Source organism: Daphnia carinata, chromosome 8, assembly GCF_022539665.2.
Source record: "Daphnia carinata strain CSIRO-1 chromosome 8, CSIRO_AGI_Dcar_HiC_V3, whole genome shotgun sequence".
NCBI lineage: Eukaryota > Metazoa > Arthropoda > Branchiopoda > Diplostraca > Daphniidae > Daphnia > Daphnia carinata.
In genome coordinates, this window is record NC_081338.1 from 4,064,186 (window position 1) to 4,087,566 (window position 23,381).

The 23,381-nt window shown below is 42.2% G+C and overlaps 8 protein-coding genes, 1 long non-coding RNA gene and 1 pseudogene across 15 annotated transcripts; 3 read left to right on the forward strand and 7 right to left on the reverse strand.

Annotated features, from left to right (window-relative positions):
* Positions 1 to 97: 97 nt before the first annotated feature.
* LOC130703718 (pro-resilin-like) lies at positions 98 to 785 on the reverse strand. The gene is made up of 3 exons (XM_057525168.2): positions 680 to 785; positions 531 to 620; positions 98 to 459 (listed from the first exon to the last, which is right to left on the reverse strand). Exons 1-3 carry the CDS (start codon positions 683 to 685, stop codon positions 205 to 207), a joined length of 351 nt encoding a protein of 116 aa, XP_057381151.1. The 5' UTR covers positions 686 to 785; the 3' UTR covers positions 98 to 204.
* A 349-nt stretch (positions 786 to 1,134) lies between these two features.
* LOC130703716 (cuticle protein 7-like) lies at positions 1,135 to 1,837 on the reverse strand. The gene is made up of 3 exons (XM_057525165.1): positions 1,764 to 1,837; positions 1,586 to 1,678; positions 1,135 to 1,526 (listed from the first exon to the last, which is right to left on the reverse strand). The coding sequence occupies exons 1-3, from the start codon at positions 1,770 to 1,772 to the stop codon at positions 1,248 to 1,250; spliced, it is 381 nt and encodes a 126-aa protein (XP_057381148.1). The 5' UTR covers positions 1,773 to 1,837; the 3' UTR covers positions 1,135 to 1,247.
* A 603-nt stretch (positions 1,838 to 2,440) lies between these two features.
* Positions 2,441 to 19,338, reverse strand: LOC130703701 (adhesive plaque matrix protein-like). 5 transcript variants are annotated; one of them, XM_057525143.2, is made up of 4 exons: positions 19,192 to 19,338; positions 18,996 to 19,127; positions 16,797 to 17,110; positions 16,461 to 16,751 (listed from the first exon to the last, which is right to left on the reverse strand). In XM_057525143.2, the coding sequence occupies exons 1-4, from the start codon at positions 19,195 to 19,197 to the stop codon at positions 16,601 to 16,603; spliced, it is 603 nt and encodes a 200-aa protein (XP_057381126.1). In that variant the 5' UTR covers positions 19,198 to 19,338; the 3' UTR covers positions 16,461 to 16,600. The 5 variants fall into 5 exon arrangements, with proteins under 5 accessions (XP_059352695.1, XP_059352694.1, XP_057381126.1 ...); XM_059496712.1 differs by lacking the exons at positions 16,461 to 16,751; positions 16,797 to 17,110; positions 18,996 to 19,127 and adding exons at positions 2,441 to 2,904; positions 2,967 to 3,071 and having other exon boundaries at positions 19,192 to 19,216; XM_059496711.1 differs by lacking the exons at positions 16,461 to 16,751; positions 16,797 to 17,110; positions 18,996 to 19,127; positions 19,192 to 19,338 and adding exons at positions 2,441 to 2,904; positions 2,967 to 3,071; positions 3,143 to 3,291.
* LOC130703712 (cuticle protein-like) lies at positions 4,002 to 4,822 on the reverse strand (annotated as a pseudogene).
* LOC130703703 (uncharacterized) lies at positions 6,107 to 12,497 on the reverse strand. 2 transcript variants are annotated; one of them, XM_059496714.1, is made up of 3 exons: positions 12,477 to 12,497; positions 6,724 to 6,858; positions 6,107 to 6,657 (listed from the first exon to the last, which is right to left on the reverse strand). In XM_059496714.1, the coding sequence occupies exons 1-3, from the start codon at positions 12,480 to 12,482 to the stop codon at positions 6,175 to 6,177; spliced, it is 624 nt and encodes a 207-aa protein (XP_059352697.1). In that variant the 5' UTR covers positions 12,483 to 12,497; the 3' UTR covers positions 6,107 to 6,174. The 2 variants fall into 2 exon arrangements, with proteins under 2 accessions (XP_059352697.1, XP_057381131.1); XM_057525148.2 differs by lacking the exon at positions 12,477 to 12,497 and adding an exon at positions 6,995 to 7,075.
* LOC130704174 (uncharacterized) lies at positions 7,758 to 8,738 on the forward strand. Its single transcript, XM_057525641.2, has 3 exons — positions 7,758 to 7,895; positions 7,988 to 8,119; positions 8,190 to 8,738. The coding sequence occupies exons 1-3, from the start codon at positions 7,761 to 7,763 to the stop codon at positions 8,661 to 8,663; spliced, it is 741 nt and encodes a 246-aa protein (XP_057381624.1). The 5' UTR covers positions 7,758 to 7,760; the 3' UTR covers positions 8,664 to 8,738.
* Positions 9,626 to 10,460, forward strand: LOC130703710 (larval cuticle protein A3A-like). The gene is made up of 3 exons (XM_057525157.2): positions 9,626 to 9,728; positions 9,815 to 9,898; positions 9,971 to 10,460. Exons 1-3 carry the CDS (start codon positions 9,723 to 9,725, stop codon positions 10,316 to 10,318), a joined length of 438 nt encoding a protein of 145 aa, XP_057381140.1. The 5' UTR covers positions 9,626 to 9,722; the 3' UTR covers positions 10,319 to 10,460.
* LOC130703700 (uncharacterized) lies at positions 14,218 to 15,535 on the reverse strand. Of its 2 annotated transcripts, none has more exons than XM_057525139.2 (3): positions 15,410 to 15,535; positions 15,209 to 15,307; positions 14,218 to 15,133 (listed from the first exon to the last, which is right to left on the reverse strand). In XM_057525139.2, the coding sequence occupies exons 1-3, from the start codon at positions 15,413 to 15,415 to the stop codon at positions 14,495 to 14,497; spliced, it is 744 nt and encodes a 247-aa protein (XP_057381122.1). In that variant the 5' UTR covers positions 15,416 to 15,535; the 3' UTR covers positions 14,218 to 14,494. The 2 variants fall into 2 exon arrangements, with proteins under 2 accessions (XP_057381122.1, XP_059352693.1); XM_059496710.1 differs by having other exon boundaries at positions 14,218 to 15,126; positions 15,205 to 15,307.
* Positions 19,339 to 20,091: 753 nt separating the features above from the next.
* Positions 20,092 to 21,460, forward strand: LOC132088198 (uncharacterized). Its single transcript, XR_009421512.1, has 2 exons — positions 20,092 to 20,288; positions 20,356 to 21,460. It is a non-coding gene; the product is annotated as an uncharacterized LOC132088198 (long non-coding RNA).
* Positions 21,461 to 21,632: 172 nt separating this feature from the next.
* LOC130703715 (uncharacterized) lies at positions 21,633 to 22,530 on the reverse strand. The gene is made up of 3 exons (XM_057525164.1): positions 22,485 to 22,530; positions 22,328 to 22,411; positions 21,633 to 22,259 (listed from the first exon to the last, which is right to left on the reverse strand). The coding sequence occupies exons 1-3, from the start codon at positions 22,488 to 22,490 to the stop codon at positions 21,960 to 21,962; spliced, it is 390 nt and encodes a 129-aa protein (XP_057381147.1). The 5' UTR covers positions 22,491 to 22,530; the 3' UTR covers positions 21,633 to 21,959.
* Between the last annotated feature and the right edge of the window lie 851 nt (positions 22,531 to 23,381).

Genomic DNA, 23,381 nt, shown 5'->3' on the forward strand with positions numbered 1-23,381 from the left:
CTGTTTGGTTATGTAAATTACTTTCGTGCGATTTCTAGTCTAAGACGCTATCATTTGTCGTGGTACATGAAAACAGATAACTAAAGAAGACACGAAATTTTTAGTTTTTACATATTTTATTACGTTTCTCCATCGGATATGTTTCGTTCACAATGTTAATTGAATAGTTACAGTCAGGGAACACAATATAAGAACGGCAGGTGCCTAATATTTCTGCGTTTTCGCAGCTGGAGCTTCAGGCTCCTTGTATTCAGGATACTGAGCTTCTCCTTCGTATTTAACATCGGCAGTGTATCCACTTTCATCAGCCCGGTACGAAACGATTTGTGTTCGGCCGTCTGGGAGCTCAACACGGTAAGATCCGGTGGTCACCTTAGCGTCGCTGCTCTCCGAGTGAACAAAATCAGCGTAGGAATCCTTATCTTTGACGTCATAACCAAAGCTGTAAGGTCTCGGTGGCTGGCAAATCAAAATTTAAAAAATTCATTTCCCAGTTTATCTAACGATAAATAGCGTAAGAGTTAACTTACGTAGGTTACAACTGGGTCTTCGTATGTTTTGGCAGTTTTGTACGCATTGTCAGCAGCTGCGAAGGCGATCAGAGCAACGAAGATAATGAACTGTACAATAACGTAAATTTCACTAAAAGATAATCGCAAAGGTATTTTTTCTTTATTACCTTCATGGCGGAGTAGTGAGCACTGGTTGACTAACGATGGTAGCACTGATACCTGTTGGCGAGTGAGCCAATGGGTTTTATACCGTGCAAACATCATCGTGCAAACATGGCGCATTGTATGATGAATGACAGTTCAGCTTGGCGAAAGTCTTTCTGACAAGCGGTCAATTTAACGGTGAAATGCAAAAATACCGGATCAAAAAAGAGTTTCACGTTTATATAGATTTCACTTGTGTGTATTTAAAAGAAGGAGGGCTATCCTCGGGTTATTGTCCGAAACAGGATTTCAACAAAAAACGCCCTTCCACCTTTTCTGCTTTCATGCAAAAGCGTGTCTGTTGTGTTTTGGTTTTTTTTTCTAACCTAGCTATGGTTTCCTCGAGATGTCTTCAGGGATGAATTTTACATGTAACAGATATCTACCACTTTGCATCGCCAAGCAACAAAATTTGGAAAACGTTTGCATAATGAGGTGTATTTACAAATCAGCTATTGTAGGAAGTTGGATGATATATCCAGTCGCGTCTTTAAATTACATAAACATTCAAATTACATCATGGAATACTCTTTAATATTCAGCTGGGGTGGGGTAGGCCGGAGTAGTGTAGGTAGGGGTTGCGTACGAAGCAGCTTTGTATTCGGGATATTTAGCCTCGCCTTCGTATTTCACAACAGCATTGTAACCGTTCTCGTCGGCCTTGTAGGTGACGATTTGGGTGCGGCCGTCGGGGAGGACGACACGGTAAGAGCCGGTAACGACCTTTCCCTCAGATTTCTCAGCGCGGTCGAAATCGTTGTAGGATTCCTTATCCTGGACCTCGTAACCAAAACTATAGGGCTGAGGTGCCTGAAGTAAATAACAATTAAAGTTTGAACTGATGGGCTTTTTATCAAATGATTTCTCACGTATGTCACGGGGGCCTCGTATTTAGGTGCGTATTCCTCAGCCTTGTACGAATCAGCGGCAGCAACAGTGAAGAGAGCAACGAGGATGAGAAACTGCAAATGTAAATTAGAAATTGAAACGATTTTAATGTTTGTTATTGAGAGTTTGATATTGATGATGCACAGTCTTGGGGTTTACCTTGTACATGGTGGAATGGTTAGGGTGTTGGCGAAGGCAGTTGTGGAACTGATGTCACTAACAGTACAATTCTCGTTTATATACCCGAAGTAATGGAAGAATGTAATTTAAAGGGAGGTGTTCTATCCAATTGTGGTTACGATTTCAGTGAAAGTATATGAAAGAAAAGGGATCGCGAGGGGCGAGTGAAGAACACGATAGTATGGAATCGGCTTTTTGTTCCCTATATTTTCAGCCTTGTTTCATATATATATGCAGCAAACTTACATCATTTACGTGCAAGGTCTAGTGGCTTTCTTTATATTGTTGCAGACTGTTTTACCTTGATGCCGTTTGAAAATTTTCATCGTTTCAAACATGTATATATGATAACAAGCAAAGGGCATAATAACTTTGGACTATTGCCTTCTATATTTGGCTTAGAACTAATAGGTCAGACCAGTCCTTGAACTCATAGTCCTTTTCCTTTTTTTTTTCAGGTAGCTTAACTAATCAAAACAGTCCCGCATGACTTGCCTTAATTATGGCAACACCACAGGCTGAACTTAACAACTGCTTATAGCTTCCAACAAATTTATTCATATTTCTAGCGTCTTGCTGTGATTTTATCATCAAAACAATTGAACATCGCAAGAATCATTGAGCTTTGTTTAAGTAACTTGATAATAACAAGGAAATTTGTGTCTAGAGTTGTATTTACATTCTGCAGTGACAAAGATGTTATCTGTGGGCAAGATGATATTGCCACTTAAACTCATATTCTCTTTCTTTTCATTCAATAATCAATAAATAAGGCTAAATGACGACGCGCTAGAAGTGCCCGTTCTTAGTATTTGGGGTAGGCTGGGGCGGTGTAGGCCGGGGCTTTGTATTCGGGGGCCTTGTAAGCTGGAGCGGGGTAGGCAGCAGCTTTGTACTCAGTTGGGACGTATTCGGGGTACTTGGCCTCTCCCTCGTATTTCACATCAGCGGTGTATCCGTTCTCATCAGCGCGGTAGGTGACGATCTGGGTGCGGCCATCGGGGAGAGCAACACGGTAAGATCCGGTGACTCCGTAGGAATCGGATTTCTCAGAGTGGTCAAAATCGTTGTAGGATTCCTTATCCTGGACGTCATAACCGAAGCTGTATGGCTGAGGGACCTAAACAACAATTAAACATTTAACTGATTAATGGCGGTGGATTATTCAAGATGAAAACTTACGTATGTGACTTCCTCGTATTTGGGAGCCTCGTATTTGGGGGCGTAGTCGGCGGCCTTGTAGGAATCGGCAGCAGCGACGGCGAAGAGAGCAACGAGGATGATGAACTGAATTGCAAAAAACACGTCTTCGCTATTTAGAAAGCTGATGCAAAAATGTGCGGAATTTGTTTTTTTACCTTGTTCATGTTGAATGAGGTGGGTGTTGTGCTGAAACAGTTGCTGAACTGATACCTGTAATAGAAGCCGTCCTTGTTTTTATACCCAAAGTGACAGGGAATCTAATTTTGTGGGAGGTGTTTCCCTCACATATGGGTATACGTTTTTCAGTGAAAGGGAATTAGGAAAGAAAGGATATTGTTGAGGAGGTTAGAGAACACGGTTCTATAGAATGGTCTTGTTCTTATTCGTCTTCTGTAAATTTCAGTCGAATTGCCCGTAACTCTAAAGCTCCAAATATGGAACGAAATTGCAACACTGACCTGTCACTTGACTCGCAGCTCTACAATAGCTATACACGTAATGGCCGTTCCATTTTTATGTCGCGAAAACCTGTTTAAGAGCACAACTCTAAAGTTCGGGTATAACTGCAGAGTTTTATGAGTTAGTTATACATGGGCCTGAGGTACACATTTTTGGCCTTGATGCACCAGATGTATCAGAAACGGTGGCTGCTTTCGATTTTTCAAAATGCATAGGAGAAACATTTCCATTGTTATTGTAGACTGATAGAAATTGTCGATTGTATTCATTTCTTTTTCCATGAGCGTTGAGACTATGCTAGAATCTATGCATATTTCAGGTTTTACAATCTGAATTTCACGCTTGCATTCACGTAACTTTGATATGCAACTGCTATTATGTAACTGTCCTCGAATTGGCGAGTCGTACTTTCATAAAGCTTCCCTTATAAAATCGCATAGACTTTCGCTAATTTCCTTAAAACTTGCAGCGAATTCACTAAATATATCCCGTTTCTCTTGCAAAAACGCTTGGGTATTGTATCATCATTAGCCGCGAGTAAAACATTCAAAAGAAATTTTGTATCAGAAGATTTATTTACACTTTGTAAGTGTCAATGATGTTGCACACGGCCAAGATGGAATTGCCATTTACAGACATCATTTAAACACCCAACCATTTTTTTTTTCGATATTCAATAAATAAGGCTGATAGAAGAGCTGGAATCTTAATATTTAGGGTAGGCTGGGGCGGTGTAGGCCGGGGCGGTGTAGGCCGGGGCTTTGTATTAGGGAGCCTTGTAGGCTGGGGCAGGGTAAGAAGCAGCTTTGTATTCCTTCTCGACGTATTCGGGGTACTTGGCCTCTCCTTCGTATTTCACATCAGCGGTGTATCCGTTCTCATCAGCGCGGTAGGTGACGATCTGAGTGCGGCCATCGGGGAGAGCAACACGGTAAGATCCGGTGACTCCGTAGGAATCGGATTTCTCAGAGTGGTCGAAGTCGTTGTAAGATTCCTTATCCTGGACGTCATAGCCGAAGCTGTAGGGCTGGGGGGCCTATTCCAAACGTAAAATTAAATCTTTGAAAATTTCATTTTGAATTGTTTTTAAATTTCAGATGAAACTTACGTAAGTGGCTTCCTCGTATTTGGCCTCGTATTTGGCCTCGTACTTGGGGGCATAATCCGCAGCCTTGTAGGAATCAGCGGCAGCAACGGCAATGAGGGCGGCGAGGATGATGAACTGATTTTCAAACAAATATCGAATATTTTCAATAATCATATATTTTGAATACTTTAAAGTAGTTTTACCTTCATATTGAAATGGTTGTTTTTTGTGTAACAGCTGAAAGAACTGATGCCTTTCAACGCAAAAGTTGGACGGTTTTATAGCGAAGGTGACAGGGAACACAACCCTATGGGAGGTGTCCTAACTCAATTATGGTTACATTGAGTGAAAGGGAATAGAGCAGAAGGCCATTCATCAGGCAAGGAAAGAGGCAAGGCGTCGTGAAACGCTCTACTTTGAATAGTTTTTACCTCAAATCTAGTTCAAGTCCACAAGGGTGGAGTTTTTAAATCTACATTTCTGAATGATGCTCTAGATTCAGTAGCTAGTATAACATAGGGAATACCTCCTAGCTATTAAGTTTTTGCTAACCGCACTGTTTTGCATTGCATTGCAAACATTTTTTTTTTCAAGGCTTCATGTTAAAACCCGGAAAAGTCATAGGCAAACTTCGAATCAAATGAAATTGTTCGTTTTATCGAGACTTTGCATCTAGTTCAAAAAGAGCTTGCATAATTTCGCTCACTGTGTCAAAATGTGTTGTCATAGGTCATAACCTGTTCTTTCCAAATCGAAGCTAAACATGGAGCTAAAAAAAAGTGACTTAGTTTGTATCATTCTGAAAAAAAAAAACATAATGGACCTGTCTGAACTTGACCCATTATTCCTCCCAGTTAATTGGCAAGGGTAAGAAATGAAGAACAAAAAGGTAACCCCTCCCGCTCCCGGTTATTATGAAATGTACCCGAGGCATATCTGAGCTATGCCTTTTTTTTTTACAACTCCCGTAAATTTCTTCTAAATTAATTAAACTGCGGGAGTGTCTGCTAACTCCCGTCTGCCATCGTAAACGTTCACGAAAGTCTGCGAGGTACTCCACGTTTGAGTGCTCACACATAAATGATAATGCTGAATAACTACAACACCATTCCTAGCATTCCAATGCCCTTGAATGCAATCGATAGCTTTAGAAATCTAGACGATGCGGAGCCAAACTGTTTATGCCAATGCACCTGCAGAAAACACACCTACTAATTCTCGAATATATCAGCTGGCCAAAAAAACTAAACCTTTTTTTTATGAGTGATAAACAGGTGCTTGTTGAATTGGCCGTCTTCCCATAGTGCGGGAATTTTTTTACGTTTCGTCTATGTTAAAGAAAAGAATGGTCTGACCTAACCCAAACGCAAAGTTTTCCCTTTGCTTGTCTTTCTATTTTTTCCTTGGAATTTTGCTTGGAAAGGTGCCTTTAATGAGCTGATATCTTACCTAAGGAAACCGAAGTGAAAGACAAAAACAAGTTGTCTGTTAACTTTCAAAAACAAACATTCTAGTCATATAGGACCAGATGTCTAGAACAAAAGCCAATCTGTCTGTTGATCCAAGCCATTGATTTTGTTTTAAAATTCATTCATTTATTAAATAATCATTGAAATAGCAGACAGCAAATAGGAAGAAAACCTAGTATTTGGGGTAGGCAGCAGGGGCAGTGTAAACTGGGGCGGTGTAGGTTGGTGCTCTGTAGATGGGGGCAGAGTAGGTGGGAGCTTTGTATTCGGGGGCTTTGTAGGCTGGGGCGGGGTAGGCGGGGGCTTTGTATTCAGGGGCCTTGTAAGCTGGTGCGGTGTAAGCAGGAGCTTTGTATTCAGGGGCCTTGTAGGCTGGTGCGGGGTAGGCAGGAGCTTTGTATTCAGGTGCCTTGTAAGCTGGTGCGGGGTAGGCGGCCGGTTTGTACTCGGGGTACTTGGCGTAACCTTCGTATTTCACATCAGCGGTGTATCCGTAGCTGTCAGCCTTGTAGGTGACGATCTGGGTGCGGCCGTCGGGGAGGGCGACGCGGTAAGAGCCGGAGACTCCGTAAGAATCGGATTTCTCAGAGTGGTCGAAGTCGTTGTAGGATTCCTTATCCTGGACGTCATAGCCGAAGCTGTACGGTTGGGGTGCCTGTATACGTTTTACAATTAATTAGAAGAATTGCACATTTTAATTCTTGCCAAAATCAAAACTCACGTAGGTGACTTCCTCGTATTTGGGAGTCTCGTATTTGGGAGCCGCGTATTTCGGGGCTTCGTATTTGGGTGCGTATTCAGGAGCCTTGTATGAGCTGGCGGCTGCGACAGCGAGAACAGCGGCGAGGATGAAGAACTGAAAATAGAGAATGTGCGTGAGTTATACTGATTCGGCTGAAAACGTTCGCAAGTTTTATTCAAATAAGAAACACAATTGAGAAACTGAATCTTTAGAAATGGATTGATCAATGAACATCACTTTTGATTTTTACCTTCATGTTAGAGCACTTGTGAATTGTATGAAACAGTTGAAAGACTGATATCTCCAAGTTTAGCCGTCAACGATATTTATACAAATCTCGACACTGCGATGACATGGATAGCGAAAGGCGTTTCGCGTGTAAAGACAGATTCATATCAGCGAAAGTATGATACGATCTAACGGGGTTAACACCGGTGAATGTAACGCGAAACACACCTCAACATAGTGTGCATAACTGTCGATCAAGTTGCATGTAGAAATTATTGCAATAACCGAAGGTAAGAAAGGGTTCGTAGCCCAGTTTAAATACAGCGATTATTTACAAGTGGGATATACGTATGTCATTCGTCGTGTACCTTCTCTTTCACATAATTCATGATGCTTTTGGTGCCTGTTATAAGATATATCAGTTAGAAATTCTAGTGCACAATGAAACTGGTTTTTTTTTGCTATTTGTATTTCGACCGTAACTTTATAGGGAAAGTCTGCGTTATTCGATTACCTTTCCCCGCTGCCGAAGACTAGTTTAACCGACCAAGTTAAGTACGACACTCTCAACGTCTGTATTCGATTCTTCGAATAGTTATGCATTATGCAATGAGATATCGAGTTATTTCGAGTTATTCCGTTGTTGTAATGAGACTAAATCAACTGAAATGCCAGACTAGTTTGTTTTTATGTCGAGATTAGTATATCGCATCTAATTCGTTAGTATTACCTTCACATGTTTCAACCCAAAAGGTATTTGTTTTTAACTTTCACTAAAGAGAAAAATCATGCAAGATCGACTCCTCCTTAAACGCATTAGTCATCAATGGCCAGATGTTTGGTATAAAATCATTGACAGATCTGCAGAAAATCATCAGTCTCACAACTGTTTCAAGCAACTCCTCTACTACTCCAACATGAAGGTAACAACCTGATCACAAGTGAAACTTTGAACTGCATAATGTAATTAAATTAAGAAAATTATAGTTAAAGCACGATACTTTTTTTTTTGTAGTACATCATCCTCGCTGCCCTCCTCGCCGTTGCTGCCGCTGATTACTACAAGGCTGCAGACTATGCCCCCAAGTACGAGGCCCCCAAATACGAGGCTCCCAAGTACGAGGCCAAATACGAGGAAGTCACCTACGTAAGTTTGATTCCCCAATCGAAACAATTCAAACAGAAATTAAAAAAAAAAAAATTTCATTTTGGAACAGGCCCCTCAACCCTACAGCTTCGGCTATGACGTCCAGGATAAGGAATCTTACAACGACTTCGACCACTCTGAGAAATCCGATTCCTACGGAGTCACCGGCTCCTACCGTGTCGTCCTCCCCGACGGTCGCACTCAACTCGTCACCTACAAGGCTGACTACTATGGATATGTCGCTGATGTGAAATACGAAGGCGTTGCCCAGTACCCCGAATACACGGAGACCAAATACAAAGCCCCCGCCTACACTGCCCCAGCCTACCCTGCCCCAGCCTACAAAGCCCCTGAATACAAAGCTCCCGCTTACCCTGCTCCAGCCTACAAGGCCCCTGAATATAAAGCTCCTGCCTACACCGCTCCAGCCTACAAAGCTCCCGAGTACAAAGCTCCAGCTGCCAAGACTACCGGATACTCCGTCGCCCCATCTTACGCCCCTGCTCCGGTCTACAAAGCCCCAGCTGCCTACCCCAAATATTAATTTCACCGTCAATCACGCACACTATATAACCAACATGATTATTTAAAAGGAAATAAAAAAGAATTTATTCATTAAGTACCTAACGGGGCTTTATGTGTTTCGTTTGTTTACGACCTCAGGTGTTCAAAAAAGTTTTGACCGCTTTCTTTCTTTTTATGGAAATTAGGAAAAAAAAAAAAAGAAAGACTAAGACAATATCAGAAAATGGAGATTTCAGCTTAACTGGAGCGCCGCAACGAAACATTGTACACAAACAAAATTTCCACTGGCATTACCTGTGAAGTAGAGTAATGTCAAAATATGGCTGCGAGCTGTTTGGCACAAACTCCCAATCAGGTAGTTACTTTCCATGCCAAGGCTGTATTCTTACGAATAAAACTCTTGACCTTTTTTTGTTACATGAAGTAGCTTATACGTACAGCTAAGACTAGTTATTTCCATTTCTTAATGTCAAAATGATTTCGTTTTTACTTACCATTGCCAAGAGACATTAGAAATCTGGGAGTACGGTTTTCCAATTTGCAACTGTCCTTTCCTTTTGTTCACGCTCAACAGCGCTTCAACTTGCGTTCAAAAATCATAGACAAACATTGACTTTCATCACAGTAATTGTAACTATGAACAACAAAACTGGAATTGTATGGCTCTGTACGATATTAAGAGGGCCGTCCCAGTCTACCCATTGTGACATACTTCATGGCTAAAATAAAAGAACATTTGTTATGCAAGGCTAGTAACCGAAATATTCCGGATTACTATGTAATTTCAATACTCTTCAGTAAATCATCGATGTGTCAGCCTCCGCCCTTGCGTACTTGAGCTAGATCGAAGATCCATTTCACCTTTACCTGTTGCATTTATTTTTATTTTTTACCGTTCACCTCATTTTTGACCGTTTCACTTTCGCTGGCGACCAAGGTAGCCTCGCAGAAGCACCTCCCCATTTCTAAAAACGAACGTGTCTGCAATCAAGTCACGTTCGCTATAAAAACGTTGGCCACTCTTGGCTTTAGGCATCACTCCGTTAGGTGACTTAGAAACGCACGCAAGCATTCCACCATGAAGGTAAAAAAACCACCGTTACTTCTGATGAACCAAAAAAAAAACATGAAAAGCGAAAACATTCCTCATTTACCTAATATTACAACCAGTTCATTGTCCTGGCTGTTCTGATCGCTGTCGCCTCCGCCAATTCCTACAAGCCCGTTGATCCCAGATACGAGGCACCGACTTACGTGAGTCTCATTCAAGATGACTTAACATCACAATGCATTGGATGATCGAAACATAATTTTTTTTGTCTCCAGCCCGCCCAGCCGTATAGTTTCGGTTATGACGTCAAGGATAAGGAGACCTACACCGATTTCGAACATGCCGAGAAAGCTGACGGCAAGGTGACCAGCGGTTCTTATCGCGTTGATTTGCCCGACGGTCGTAAACAAACTGTGAGGTACACGGCCGATGATAAGGGATACAATGCTGACGTTCAGTTCGAAGGTGAAGCCCAGTACCCCGAATACAATCCGCCAAAGTACGCCAAAGCTAGTCCCTACACCCCTGTGTACTCTTCTCCAGTGTACAACGCCCCCGCTTACGCAGGTCTCTCCTTCCCTGCCTACAAAACGCCTACCTACCCCGCCTTCCCCTTAGTCTAATTCCCAAATGAAACACTTCAACTTAAAGTGGGCAAATGAAAGTTGAAAGCTAAAGTCCTAAACATGCCTTTATATTTGAAAAGATGCAACTCGCATGGCCGATTATTTATTGAATCCTGTAAATAAAAATCCTTACGGAGAATTATGTTTACGCAAATTTAAATAATCAAACTATTCTCATTGTCAAAAGAAGATCAAATCAATAATAATTGCATGGTCATGATGGCTTGCGAAAACGTACTACTTAAACTAATATTGGTTACATCATAGACATGAGTCACTGGCTATTAGCGTGTTCAAAAGGCATTCAAGCCTTTGCTGGGAATTTGAAAAAGAATTAGTGTTAAGTGAAGAACTGATTGAAAAATATATATATCCTTAGTTGGATGTTGTTCTTTGGATTTTGGAACTTTGACACAGATCAGACGTTCGCTTTCTTTGGCCCAGTTACGACACATCGATGCCTTGTTTCGCAATTGGCCTCAGCATCGCATTATTAAAATGATTGCACAACGCTTCTATCATGCTTAAATACTTCATTTGCAAGACAGTGATTTTTATATAGACTCGCGTTTTGATGGATCACGTAGAAAGTAGATTTACATCAAATCAAAACTCATAATACGTGATTTTTGTTTGAACAATTTGTATTTGTACATAATTAGAACTCAGACGGTCACGAAACATCGATCGGGCTGTCGTTGAATAAATTTGATCGCGGGTCTTAAATTAATTAAAATATGGCAGAACATATTAAGCAAGGGGGAAATCCTAGTATGCCGGGGCAGCATAAGCGGGAGCTGGAGCCTTGTATTCCGGGGCAGCATAAGCGGGTGCTCCGGTAACGACCACCTTGTATTCTGGAACGTCATACGTGGCAGCAGGTGTTGCGTAAGTGACAGCAGGAGCAATATAGGCTGATGGAGTTGGGGCTACGTAAGCCGGAGCTTTGTATGAAGGCGTGGTGTAGACGGGAGCCTCAGTCTTGTATTCCGGGGTAGTATAAACAGGGGCTTTGTATGCGGGAGCAGCGGTGACGGGAGCCATGTATTCCGGTGTAGCGTACGTCGGAGCCGGGGCGGAGTAAACGGGGGCCTTGTATTCCGGAGCGACGTAAGATGTAGCCTTGTACGCCGGTGCGGAGTAAACTGGAGCTACATAACGGCTGGGCTTGTACTCCGGTTCGACGTATTCTGGGTATTTAGCTTCGCCTTCGTACGTAACGGTAGCAACGTTGCCGTTCTTATCGGCCCTGTAGTTGACGATCTGCGTGCGGCCGTCAGGAAGGACAACACGATAAGAGCCGCTGACTACGTTGCCGTCGCTTTTCTCTGCGAACGAGAAATCAGCGTATGTCTCTTCGTCCTTGATGTCGTAACCGAATTTGTAGGGTCGAGGATCCTGAATGTGGGCAATCAACGTAACAATTCCTCGTTATGCAAGTACTGGAAAAACAAGCAAAACATGGAGAAAAAAGAAATACTCACGTATTTGACTTCTTCGTATTTCGGAGTCACGTACTTTGGAGCCACATATTTCGGGGCTACATATTTCGGGGTCTCGTACTTTGGAGCCTCATATTTTGGAGCTTCGTACTTGGGAGCCACGTATTTCGGAGCCTCATACTTGGGAGCCTCGTATTTAGGAGCTTCGTATTTTGGCTCCTCGTACTTTGGAGCCTCGTATTTCGGGGCCGCAGTCTTTGGAGCTTCGTACTTGGGAGCCTCATATTTAGGAGCTTCGTATTTCGGTTCCTCGTACTTTGGAGCTTCGTATTTTGGGGCTGCGGTCTTGGGAGCCTCGTACTTTGGTGCCTCGTATTTAGGAGCTTCGTATTTTGGCTCCTCGTACTTTGGTGCTTCGTATTTCGATTCCTCGTACTTTGGAGCCTCGTATTTCGGGGCTGCGGTCTTGGGAGCCTCGTACTTTGGGGCCTCGTATTTAGGAGCTTCGTATTTGGGTTCTTCGTACTTAGGGGCCTCGTACTTCATGGGTTCGTAGCTTGGAGAATCGTATGCGGCAGCTACGGCCAAAGCAGCAATCAGAATGATGAACTGGAACCCCCAAAAATGTTTTTCATTATGTTTGTAACTTGATTGCGTTCTCATTATAAAAACAAAACAAAGCATTTTAACATATACTTTAATTGTTTGTTTACCTTCATGTTGGAGGAGCTTGTGAGTTGGTTGTTACAGTTTAAAAACTGATGCCTTTTGCCTTTACAGTCGAAGGCTTTTATAGCAAACGATCTCGGAAGTTAGGGTCCTTCTACGTGGATCAATTCCGGCTGCCCCACAAAGTGAAATGAGGAAGGATTCATGGCTCACGAAGACCGTATACAAGACGACAATGAGATTCATACGTGGACTTTTTAGTTGGGACGATTTTATTTAGTTCAAGAGCAAATCCAGTCAAGGCCCACCTATATAACCTAGAAGAGATGATAGCCTGAATACTTTACGGACGATCCAGTTAATAGCGCCAGAAGGGCGGAACAAATAGTTGACTCTTTTTTCAAATTATTTTCAACATTCAAGTTCACCTTGTCACGTACTGTTTCAACATACAAATAGTATTGGGGTGTGGCCAAGGTTAAAATAGAATATCTCCATACGAAACGCAAACTGATCAAGTACTTTAAAAAGCACCCCTCCTGTGCCATCAACATCACGCCTTCGGATGAAATAGCCGCAAGTTCATCACAGAGAAAATGAATGAAACCAATAAATGTATTGAACAATTAAGTCGGTTTTGTTCTAGAAGTTTCGTTACGTCACGCCAGCTGTCATCTTCGTAGTGACGATCTGGGTGTGGTCGTCTGATGTTACGTACCGGTGAACGTCATGGCCATCGGGGCTTTCGGGAGCGTTATACGGATCCTTCCAACCTTGACGACATGCCTGATTTCGGCTTGTTTTTTTTTTTTTTTTTATTTAACACTAGTTGCATCCAAAAGAAGAGTTGGCTTCAGAATTGGGTCCAGTGTTTGCCCTTTTACTCGGACGCTTTCTTCAAATCAGCAAGACGTGAAGGCAACTTTTGTTGCCAATTACACCGTGAAACAACTGCGCTAGACAACACAACTCGCTTAGACCTTTCACACGGCGGTTCAGCTGTACCTTTCGCCATCGATCCGTGAAGCAGAAATGCAAAAAAAAACAAAAAAAAACCGGGTGTTATTTCGTAAATGCTCGCGAAAGTACTTCATATTATTCTAGCAAGTGAAAGAGAGACGCGATAGATTGAACTGGGACGTCGATGAATGGCTTTAAAAGAATGAGTCACACTCAAAATGGTGCAACGGAGATTAACATGTTGGTATTTGAAATCCAATTTTCCTAGAATGTTTACGTTAACGGTTATGTATACAAGTAAATGACCAGAATCACTTTCTTGTTAGACATAGCTGTGGGGGGCGGGGGGGGGGGTTCAGTATAATAATTCGGACGATGCTCAAAACCCACACGCTTGTGTTAACAAATTAGTATGTATAGCAGAGCGTGAGTTATCTATTGTCTAAACGCGGGATCGCCTTTCTAGGCTTTTGTGGCTGTAAAAACAAAACGTGTGCAACAACCCTAAACAGCACTTTCGTTCATTAGATATACACGAACAAGCGAAAAGTATTGGCAGCTGTGTGTGAGGATAAAAAATAGAAAAAAAAACATTGTTTGAATTTAGGTCAGGGTTTCCGAGATCTCAGCGCCATTGTTGAGGAACGAACAAACATTCCTCACGCTCCCCTTTATTAAAGCTCTGTTGCTTATTTAGTAATAATCTATAGACCAATCGGGATGTCCCAGTTTCCAATCAAAATGAAATTGAAATTTGTCATATTTGGGTTCAGCTATTAGCAGTAGACTAGTACTTTTACCAAGTAAAATGATCAATAGAATATCACAATTTTCACGTCTTTATATTTAAAAATCGATGAGCAATAGCGTGAAAAAGACCATCGACGGTCACATGCTGACGGGGAGGGAGAACACACGTCTGATATTTGGTTATGTTCTTGTTTTGAATCTGCATTTGTACATGAATATACGTACATCTTTAAATCAGGCAGTCGTGGCTTTTGCCTGGCATCATATAAATTATTCCGTATAAATAATTTTCTCTTGTGTTTTTCAAATTAAATATGGGCAATGAATAGGCCACGAATCAGACGACAGACGATTAATACTCAGAGTACGTTGGATAAGCCGGGGCTTTGTAGGCGGACCTGAAAATCGGTGCAGCGTACGAGGCGGCAGCCTTGTATTCCGCATCGGAGTAAGTGGGGGCCTCGTACTCGGGAGCCTTGTATTCCGTAACGGGGTAAGCTGGAGCCTTGTATTCCGGAGCAGAGTAAGCTGGAGCTTTGTAGGCCGGTGCAGAGTAAGCTGGAGCCTTGTAGGCCGGTGCGGAGTAAGCCGGGGCCTTGTAGGCTGGTGCGGGGTAGGCTGGAGCCTTGTAGGCCGGTGCGGAGTAGGCCGGAGCCTTGTAGGCCGGTGTGGGGTAAGCCGGAGCCTTGTAGGCTGGTGCGGGGTAAGCTGGGGCTTTGTAGGCTGGTGCGGGGTAAGCTGGGGCTTCGTAAGTGGCAGGTTTGTACTCCTTCTCATCGGGGTACTGTGCTTCGCCTTCGTAGGTGACGTCAGCAACATTGCCATTCTCATCGGCTCTGTAGTTGACGATCTGCGTACGACCGTCGGGCAGTTCAACGCGATAAGATCCGCTGATTACTTTACCATCGCTCTTCTCGGAGTGCACGAAATCGTTGTAAGTGTCCTCATCCTTGACGTCCCACGTAAAACTGTAGGGTTGCTTCTCTTGTTTCTGTGAATGAATTAAACAATCAAATTTAAACAATGGCACATTTCGTTTTAATCAATTGATTAAAATAAGACGCACGTAATCTTCTTCGACGGCCGCCGCGTATTTAGGAGCGTAATCAGCGGCCTTGTAAGTTCCAGCAGCCACGACTGCAATCAGGGCAGCAAAGACAATGCACTGCAATTGTTTTAGGGAGGACAAATGTAAGAAAAAAAAAAAAATAGAACTGCTTATTTTGTGTTGCGTAGCGTGAAATAATCCCCCAAGCGCGTGATTTACCTTCATGTTGTAGGAGCTGTGAAGCGATTCGAAACAGTTGTACAACTGACGTCTTCCACTCGTGCAGCCAGCGGTTTTTATAGTAAGCTTTCGGGACGATATTCGATTTTTGTGATGAATTCCCAGGCGAAAGTAAAACGGGCAACTTAGTCGGATAGGATTGCCCATTTTTGGGTGGGAGTTTTAACATGTATTTCCAACTCTATTTAGTTCAAGACCACGGCGCTGGAAGACTATAGCCCAAGCGAAGGTTTTCTCACGTACATTACCTAAAATAGATGGCCATAACAGCCTCGAATAGGAAACCCAAAAGATATGCACCAACAAGATATGGTTCAAGATTAACATGTATAGATTTTTTTTTTTGTTATAAATGCTCGGGGAATACTGGGGAAAAAAACGGGATTCATTTCATCGGTTTGCATATTCATGTTTACATTCAAGTTCAACTGGTGTTCTTAATCATGACGCCAATGATGTAGCACTACTGCGTAGAGAACCCAATGGCCTTCGTTTTTCTTCTTGCAACTGGAGTCGTATATTGTTCCAGTTCAGTGCACGATAAACCAACCCTCCTTTAAAGCTACGTTCTTTTAACACATGAGAATTAGGAATGTCGGCCGGATGTAAACAATTACGAACTATGACCTGTGTTTCCGGATAGAATTAGCAACATGTGTATATTATCTGCCTTTCTAAACACCTTAAAACACACAGGTGGTTGTGTTAGTGTAGATGCTGCTGTTTCATTGTCCCCTCACGGCGATGGTGGGATGGGATTTCTCACCGTACATCCACCTGTTTTCTTATAGCGAAGGCCGTTCTGGATGGGAACATCCCTAACACGAATCGTCGACTCCGAAAGAGACTGATTTCACTTTCCCTACGCGTTACGAGAGATCGGATCAGTCAATGTCATTGAAACCTTGTTTTTACGATCATATCCTTTAGTTTAGAGATAAACTTTCGGTTAGGAAATCAGCATGTTTATAATAGAAGAGAAAGAAAACGGCCATTGCTTTCACGCAAGTAATAAATAAATGAATCGTAGTTTGATTTGTCGAATTTGTATTTGATAAATAATTCAGACGGTTAAGGATTTACCCGTCTTCATAATATCTTCCTTTTGACTCAAAATAGTTTCACATTTCATATTTCATTGGACTTCCATTAGGAACGAAAAGGGTCGGCCTAGTACTTGGGGTAGGCTGGGGCTTTGTAGACTGGGGCGCTGTAAGCTGGAGCGGGGTAGGATGGGGCTTTGTAAGCGGGAGCTGGGTAAGAAGGGGCTTTGTAAGCCGGGGCGGGGTAAGATGGAGCTTTGTAGGCTGGAGCGGGGTAGGCTGGAGCGGGGTAAGAAGGAGCTTTGTAGGCTGGGGCGGGGTAGGAAGGAGCTTTGTATTCAGGAGCCTTGTAGGCTGGGGCTTTGTAGGCTGGGGCAGGGTAGGCTGGGGCAGGGTAAGCAGCAGCCTTGTATTGGTTTTCCTCGTATTCGGGGTACTGGGCCTCTCCTTCGTATTTCACATCAGCGGTGTATCCGTTCTCATCAGCGCGGTAGGTGACGATCTGAGTGCGGCCATCGGGGAGAGCAACACGGTAAGATCCAGTGGTAACTTTCTCATCGGCCTTCTCGGAGTGGTCAAAGTCGGTGTAGGATTCCTTATCCTGGACATCATATCCGAAGCTGTAGGGCTGAGCGGCCTGAAGAAATTGAAGATTCAGCCGATTGCTCATCGTTAATTTATTTCGCTTTAAAAAATTAAAACTCACGTATGTGACTTCCTCGTATTTGGCTTCGTATTTGGGTGCGTATTCAGGGGCCTTGTAGGAATTGGCGGCAGCGACGGCCAAGAAAGCGGCGAGAACGATGAACTGTTGGTTTACATCAACATGTTTTTTTTAGTTAATTTAACTGTAAAAATTTTATAACAAATTTCGCTTTTTGACTCTTACTTTCATGTTGGAGATGTTGGCGAGGGAAGACAGCTGGAAGACTGATGCATTTCTGTCGGCGAACCGACTGTTTTATACCAAAACACCATTGTCGTGGGCTATAGGCAACAGTGAAGATTACGTGGGAGGCTTGGGTGGAGTCGTTGTACTTGATGAGGCATTTTCTTACGTGAAAGTGAATGGGAGAAGGGGCAACATAGAAATTATGAATAGACCCCAAAGTCTGTATTGCATTTGTTCCACATTCAGATTTGTTTTTTTTTTCTTTTCTAATATTGAGTCCAAGTCTATGCAATTGAACGAAGGTTTGCCCGTGTGCATAATAAGAGAACGTGCGAAACCGAAAGCACACTGATTAGATCCGCAGGACAAAATGTGGTCATACCATATCGAAATGATATCAGCCACTAGTCCCTGATTTTCTTCAGTTTTACGTTAAATAATAACGGAGATTAAGTCATTATTCAATTCATATAGAGTAAATCTGCTATTGTTATGTCAAATTATGTCATACTTCTTGGGAAAGCCATCGCGATGAATAAAATGTGTCAATGGCGTGATGTGTTCTTCAAGGCTCACGCGCGCCGGCGTTCAGTTTCCATACCAAAAATGAATCTCACGATTATGCTTTTGCATTTTTTTCATCGTGATGGATGATTGTTTAAACGCGTGATGATTTTGAAAGGCTTTCAGATCACTTTCTGCCGCCACCGGCTTCTATTAATGAGGGCTGCTCTGTCACGAGGTTTATGACCTCGCAGGATTCCCGTTACCATCGGCAATTGAGTTCTCGTCGTAACGTCATGATTTGCTGTCACGAACGAAACAGAAAGGAACACACTAACCCCACTATGATGAAGTGTAATTTCAATGAAAATCTAGGTCAGGGTTGTTTGAGATTTTAATCACTAGCCAAACCCATTTCGAAAAAAAAATGCACGAAAATCTGCCGACTATTTTAACGAAGGCATCAATCTCTTGTTGTCAGAACTTTTTTGAAATTCAAGTAGGTCCCGTACTGACTTTATAATTGGAATAGCCATGAATATATAATAGCTGCTAGTATTCAGCGATGAATAGAGAAACAGCCATAAAAATATACTTTTTTTTGCCAAATTATTGTATTTGTTCTTAAATAAATCTGGCGGTTACGGCACTGCCCGCATATATCTCTGAATCACGATCTTTTTTTTTGTTTTCTTTCATTCAATCCATCAATAAATAAGGCAATTCATACAATAGCACTTTAGTATTTGGGGTAGGCGGGGGCTTTGTAGGCTGGGGCAGGGTATGCGGGTGCCTTGTAAGCTGGGGCGGGGTAGGCAGCAGCTTTGTATTCAGTTGGTACGTATTCGGGGTACTTGGCCTCTCCCTCGTATTTCACATCAGCGGTGTATCCGTAAGCGTCAGCCTTGTAGGTAACGATCTGGGTGCGGCCATCGGGGAGGGCAACGCGGTAAGATCCAGTGGTGACTTTGTCGTATGATTTCTCGGAGTGGTCGAAATCAACGTAGGATTCACCATCCTTAACATCATAACCGAAGCTGTATGGCTGAGCGGGCTGTTCCAAACGAAAACATTTAATTTCACTATTGTTTTGCATCATTTTTTTTAAATTCAAAATTAAACTCACGTAGGTAACTTCTTCGTATTTAGGGGCGTCATATTTAGGGGCGTATTTAGGAGCCTCGTATTTAGGGGCGTATTCAGCGGCCTTGTAGGAGTTGGCGGCAGCGACGGCGAAAACAGCGGCGAGGATGATGAACTGCAAATGAAAGTTTTCTTTTTGTTAAACCGGTAGCAAAATTGTTTGCGTGGAATTGTTTTACCTTCATGTTGGAGATGTGAGCTGCTTAGGACAGTTGGGAATGAACTGGTGATTCTTTTCGGTGAGAACAATCCTTTTTATACGCGTTCACTTGTTGGTTAGCAAAGAGACCATCACTTTTTTTTTCTTTAACGCCAGATCAACGTTGCATATGTTTCCAGTGTGAGAGAAAGTGAATAAAAAAGCTAAGGCCAACTAGTTGGATAGGGAACACCCATTACTATGATCGAGTGCCTCAAGTTTCAAATTCGCTATCTAGTTCAAGTCCAAACACGGCCAAGGCACACTTTTGCTTGACCTACAGAAAAAACAGCCGCATAGACAACGAAACCCGCAGGCTCTTTTTTTTTTTTTTACCTGTCGAGGTGCAAAAGAAACATTTCATACCTTTCCCTGTCAATCGTTTATATTTTTCAAACGATTTTTATGATTGAAATATTGCTTACATTTTTATTGCCTTCTAAATCCAAGAAGGCATTATTCATTCTTTGGCCTAAAAATAATTTCATTTCAAATAATGGCGTCATTGCTTCATTGTTTCGTGAATCCACATTAAGCGTGATAGCTTATCGTGATGCATTCACCGAGTTTCATTTCGATAGTCGTAAAATTATTCGCGAACAAAAAACATTCCCCGAAAGGCATTCTAGCTATAGAAACAATTAATTTCCACAGCAAGCGAATGCAAAAACAAAAAGAACATTTCTATGTACCTGCCGTCATCCTTGCGATTCGCCGAAATTCCTCTCCCAATCTTTTAAACAACACATTCTGTTCCCTTTCTCTTTCTCTTTCGTCTATTCACAAATCACGTCGACTCGTCCCTTTTTCTTCCTTTCAAGAATAGAGTCCGTTAACACTAGACCAGTCTGATGGCGTCATCGTAAGCGGTCTAACCTGCAATGTCTGGCCGAGCGTCTGAACACGTCTCTGACCTTATTGTCCAGGCTATTTTCACTAATCTTCCCTTTTGTTTTTGGGGTTTTTTTTTTTGCTTCAAAAGCGCGTGGACATACTAGAGCGATGTTGGTGAGATTCTCCAGTGGCTGAATTTAATGGATTTGTTGGTCTCAATTTCTCCAATTTATCTGTTTATTGGTGAGTAGCACACGGAAGTGACATTTCCTGCCCATGCATTTTTATGCGTTTGGTTTCTCTTTTTTAGCTTTCCACGCAGTCGCACTTCAGTGGAAGGCACACACGGTTGCTGGGAAACGTTTCAATATTCCAGTTTCTACGAAAAATGGTTCAGTGATCCCCACGCTACTCTCTACAAAACTCACAGATTGCTCTCGACGTAGCCGGAAAACCCGTTCGTCTCGACTGGAACAAGTCTGACGTTCGTCAATTGCAATCGCTCCAGCCCATTTTTTTTTTGCTGGTCTTGAGAAAAAGATGGCAAAACGATTCGAATCTTCGTGAACAATTTTGGGCCAGCTGAGCAGATTCCTTTCGAATATCTGCGTTCTTTATTGTGAACGTGCCAACAACAGCTGGCGCGTTCAATCGATTTGAACGATAGCAAAGATTCCAGATTTGTCAACGCGTGCAACAAACCTGCAGCCAAGGATATTGATGATGCAAAAATTTCACAACATCGGTCATGTTCCCTTTTTCGATTGCCCGTGTTCAGAGATGTTGCGTTGTTACTCAACGTGAACCATCAATCTATTCTTTTCACGCAAGTGTAGATTTATCTGGCGAAGACCCACCGTATTTCAACAACCAAAGAAAAAGAAAAACCTATCGTTTTGTTATGGCTTTTAAAATGTGGAAGGAAACCTGCTGACCACCATATGAGACTACTATACGCACAACCAATTTCTCTTTATCTGTACGATAGCAGGAATTGGATTTGTTTGAGTGGCACATGCCAGAGGAAAAACCTTTTGCGAGAGCTAGGCAATTAAAGTAAACTATCAAATAATCTAAATGCCTAGGAAAAATAGGAAATGTATAATGTTTTTTGGTGGAATCACTAGGTCCCCTATAACTGATAGGGCTTCATATCTTAAAATGAAATGGCACCTCCCAACTTTCTCAAAATGTTTGGCACCTGTTCAACGTGATCATACGATATGAGGTTTTATTTCTTATTTTCTTACAATATTTAAAAGCTTCAGAAAAAAAATCTACTGAGCACTCACTGCCAGTTATTCGAGTTTCTGTTTCATTTCGGCTTATTATTCTTCCTACAAATCTTTTTACCTTTACGTGTTCAATAAGGCATCACTGTCTTTGAGAGAGAATATTATACGTGTTATGTGGAACAGTAGGTTATTTAGCTGGAAGCTTGGAAAGTGAAGCAAGCTTATAGACCACACCTTTCGAATAGCAATCCGGTTGCTATAGTATTATTCATTTTTTTTTTTCAAATTTATCTTGTCCACTTTGCATTTCTCGTCTTTCGTTGAAAACTTTGCTTTACAACAAAGGCCATCATATCGTGGGACTATTATATTTTCCATACATAGAACCTTCAAGGTGTTTTAATAAACATGAGTTCATCAATCGATAATAGGATCATTTCGGTTGCACGAGAAGAGAACAAAAAGAAAATCGTTCGTATTGTACAAACATACGTGAATCAAAAAGATGTGTACGGTTAATTATACTTTAAGGCTGTTCACCTGGGCCATCCCAAGTATAAGAATTCCAAGCACGATTATCGAATGGTGTAGTATAAAAAGGCTATACGCTTGTGTAAAAAGACTAATTGCCTTTTGCCTCTTTTTTTAGCAAGGAAGGAACAAAAAAAAAATGATTCCTCTAGTACGAAATACCGTTGTCGTAAACAGCTACATCATCAGCACTTAACTGATAATAAACAGCGTATGGAATTGGATTGTACGGTGTCTGCTTAGGAACTTGTGCCAGCCAAAAATACAATGGATCATCCTCGGATCGGTAGTTGGGATTCATCCGGTAAGCCCCGAAGAAAGTATCCGGATAGTTTGGCCCTCCTTTGCCGTTCTTTTCGGGAAATCCCATGTTGTGCGGTTTATCGACTGTACCGACCTTTCTCCAGTCCGCCCCTGTTCGTTGAATGTCTATCCCCGTCTTGTATCTCTGAACGATTAAGTGTATGATTCTTCTAAATTTTCTCAGAAACGTAGAGTTAGTGCAGTAAAACTTACATAAGGATCAACTTCTGGCGTAGGTAATCCGTGACAGACGGACGTATACGCAGCAAACACAAATATCGATGCCAGAAAGACGACCTGTGGCGGTAATGTCTAATCACTGCTGGGACGTGTTAGGCAAAAAGAAAACTGAGTTTAAATTGGCAGATACCTTCATGACGCTTCACGGCTTCAATTCTGGATTCGAGGAGTAAAACTGACGAACTTCGTCGAATGGTCGTCACCTTTTATATAGATGCGTACACAGTCCCGCGTGAGTGGTTGCTTTACTTGAGGGTTGTAAAAATTGCGCCATTTACGTCCGATGTCGGCGACATTTTGGAGTCACCCGTGCAGGTAAAAAAAAAATCTACCGCTTTCGCCATACTTACATGGACTTTTAACCCTTTTTTTTTAGCTCTGGGAAGCTGAAATAGCCTAGTGTTTTACATTGGCAAACCCACAGCAGAAACGGGATATACGGGTGACGTATTAGCCCTTCAAAAATTTGGCCATTGAGGCTAAATATAACAACATACTTTTGTTTGCATTCCATTTAATGTTGTATCTCAATTAAGCAATAAAACGTTTTTGTTTACTTCAAGGTTAATGGCGGTTTCTTCACTATGGAGAACGCAATAGTCACAATTCACAAAAGGTTTAAAGCGCTAGGCTAACATACATTTATTACTTAGCAATAGCGGTGGAAGCAATAGATTCTTGTCGAGATTCTTGTGTACGTAAAGTGACAGTAAAACAGTGTAAAGCCAAATTGGGTATTGCCGTCTTTTATTCAAATTATGTGATTGCACAAATGTGCATATGCCCTGCCGACACTGTCAGCAGCAAATATTAGCATTTGTATACCTGAAAAAGCATAATTTCTTTACAGGCGAATTCTAATTACTTAATAGCATTTTTCGTCCCCTCACCCAGAGATAAGTCCTCACCCGCATGTTATCAGTCTCCTAGCCATGCTTCCATCTAGCGCTAGTCGATATAAACGGTTTCACAGACTACACAGATCGGCGACTCTTGTCCAATGTAGACAGTAGCACACCAACGCCAT

Coding starts and splice junctions, on each gene's coding strand:
- LOC130703700 (XM_057525139.2), bottom strand. Junction 15,134..15,208: donor CGGCCGTCGAAGAAGATTAC/GTGCGTCTTATT, acceptor ATTCATTCACAG/AAACAAGAGAAGCAACCCTA.
- LOC130704174 (XM_057525641.2), top strand. CDS start 7,761: ATGCAAGATCGACTCCTCCTTAAACGCATTAGTCATCAATGGCCAGAT. Junction 7,896..7,987: donor TCTACTACTCCAACATGAAG/GTAACAACCTGA, acceptor TTTTTTTTGTAG/TACATCATCCTCGCTGCCCT. Junction 8,120..8,189: donor AATACGAGGAAGTCACCTAC/GTAAGTTTGATT, acceptor ATTTTGGAACAG/GCCCCTCAACCCTACAGCTT.
- LOC130703718 (XM_057525168.2), bottom strand. Junction 460..530: donor AAGACCCAGTTGTAACCTAC/GTAAGTTAACTC, acceptor TTGATTTGCCAG/CCACCGAGACCTTACAGCTT.
- LOC130703701 (XM_057525140.2), bottom strand. Junction 17,111..18,995: donor AATACGAAGAAGTTACCTAC/GTGAGTTTAATT, acceptor CAATTTCTTCAG/GCCGCTCAGCCCTACAGCTT.
- LOC130703703 (XM_059496714.1), bottom strand. Junction 6,658..6,723: donor AATACGAGGAAGTCACCTAC/GTGAGTTTTGAT, acceptor AAACGTATACAG/GCACCCCAACCGTACAGCTT.
- LOC130703716 (XM_057525165.1), bottom strand. Junction 1,527..1,585: donor ACGAGGCCCCCGTGACATAC/GTGAGAAATCAT, acceptor TATTTACTTCAG/GCACCTCAGCCCTATAGTTT.
- LOC130703710 (XM_057525157.2), top strand. Junction 9,899..9,970: donor GATACGAGGCACCGACTTAC/GTGAGTCTCATT, acceptor TTTTGTCTCCAG/CCCGCCCAGCCGTATAGTTT.
- LOC130703715 (XM_057525164.1), bottom strand. Junction 22,260..22,327: donor CGCCAGAAGTTGATCCTTAT/GTAAGTTTTACT, acceptor TTAATCGTTCAG/AGATACAAGACGGGGATAGA.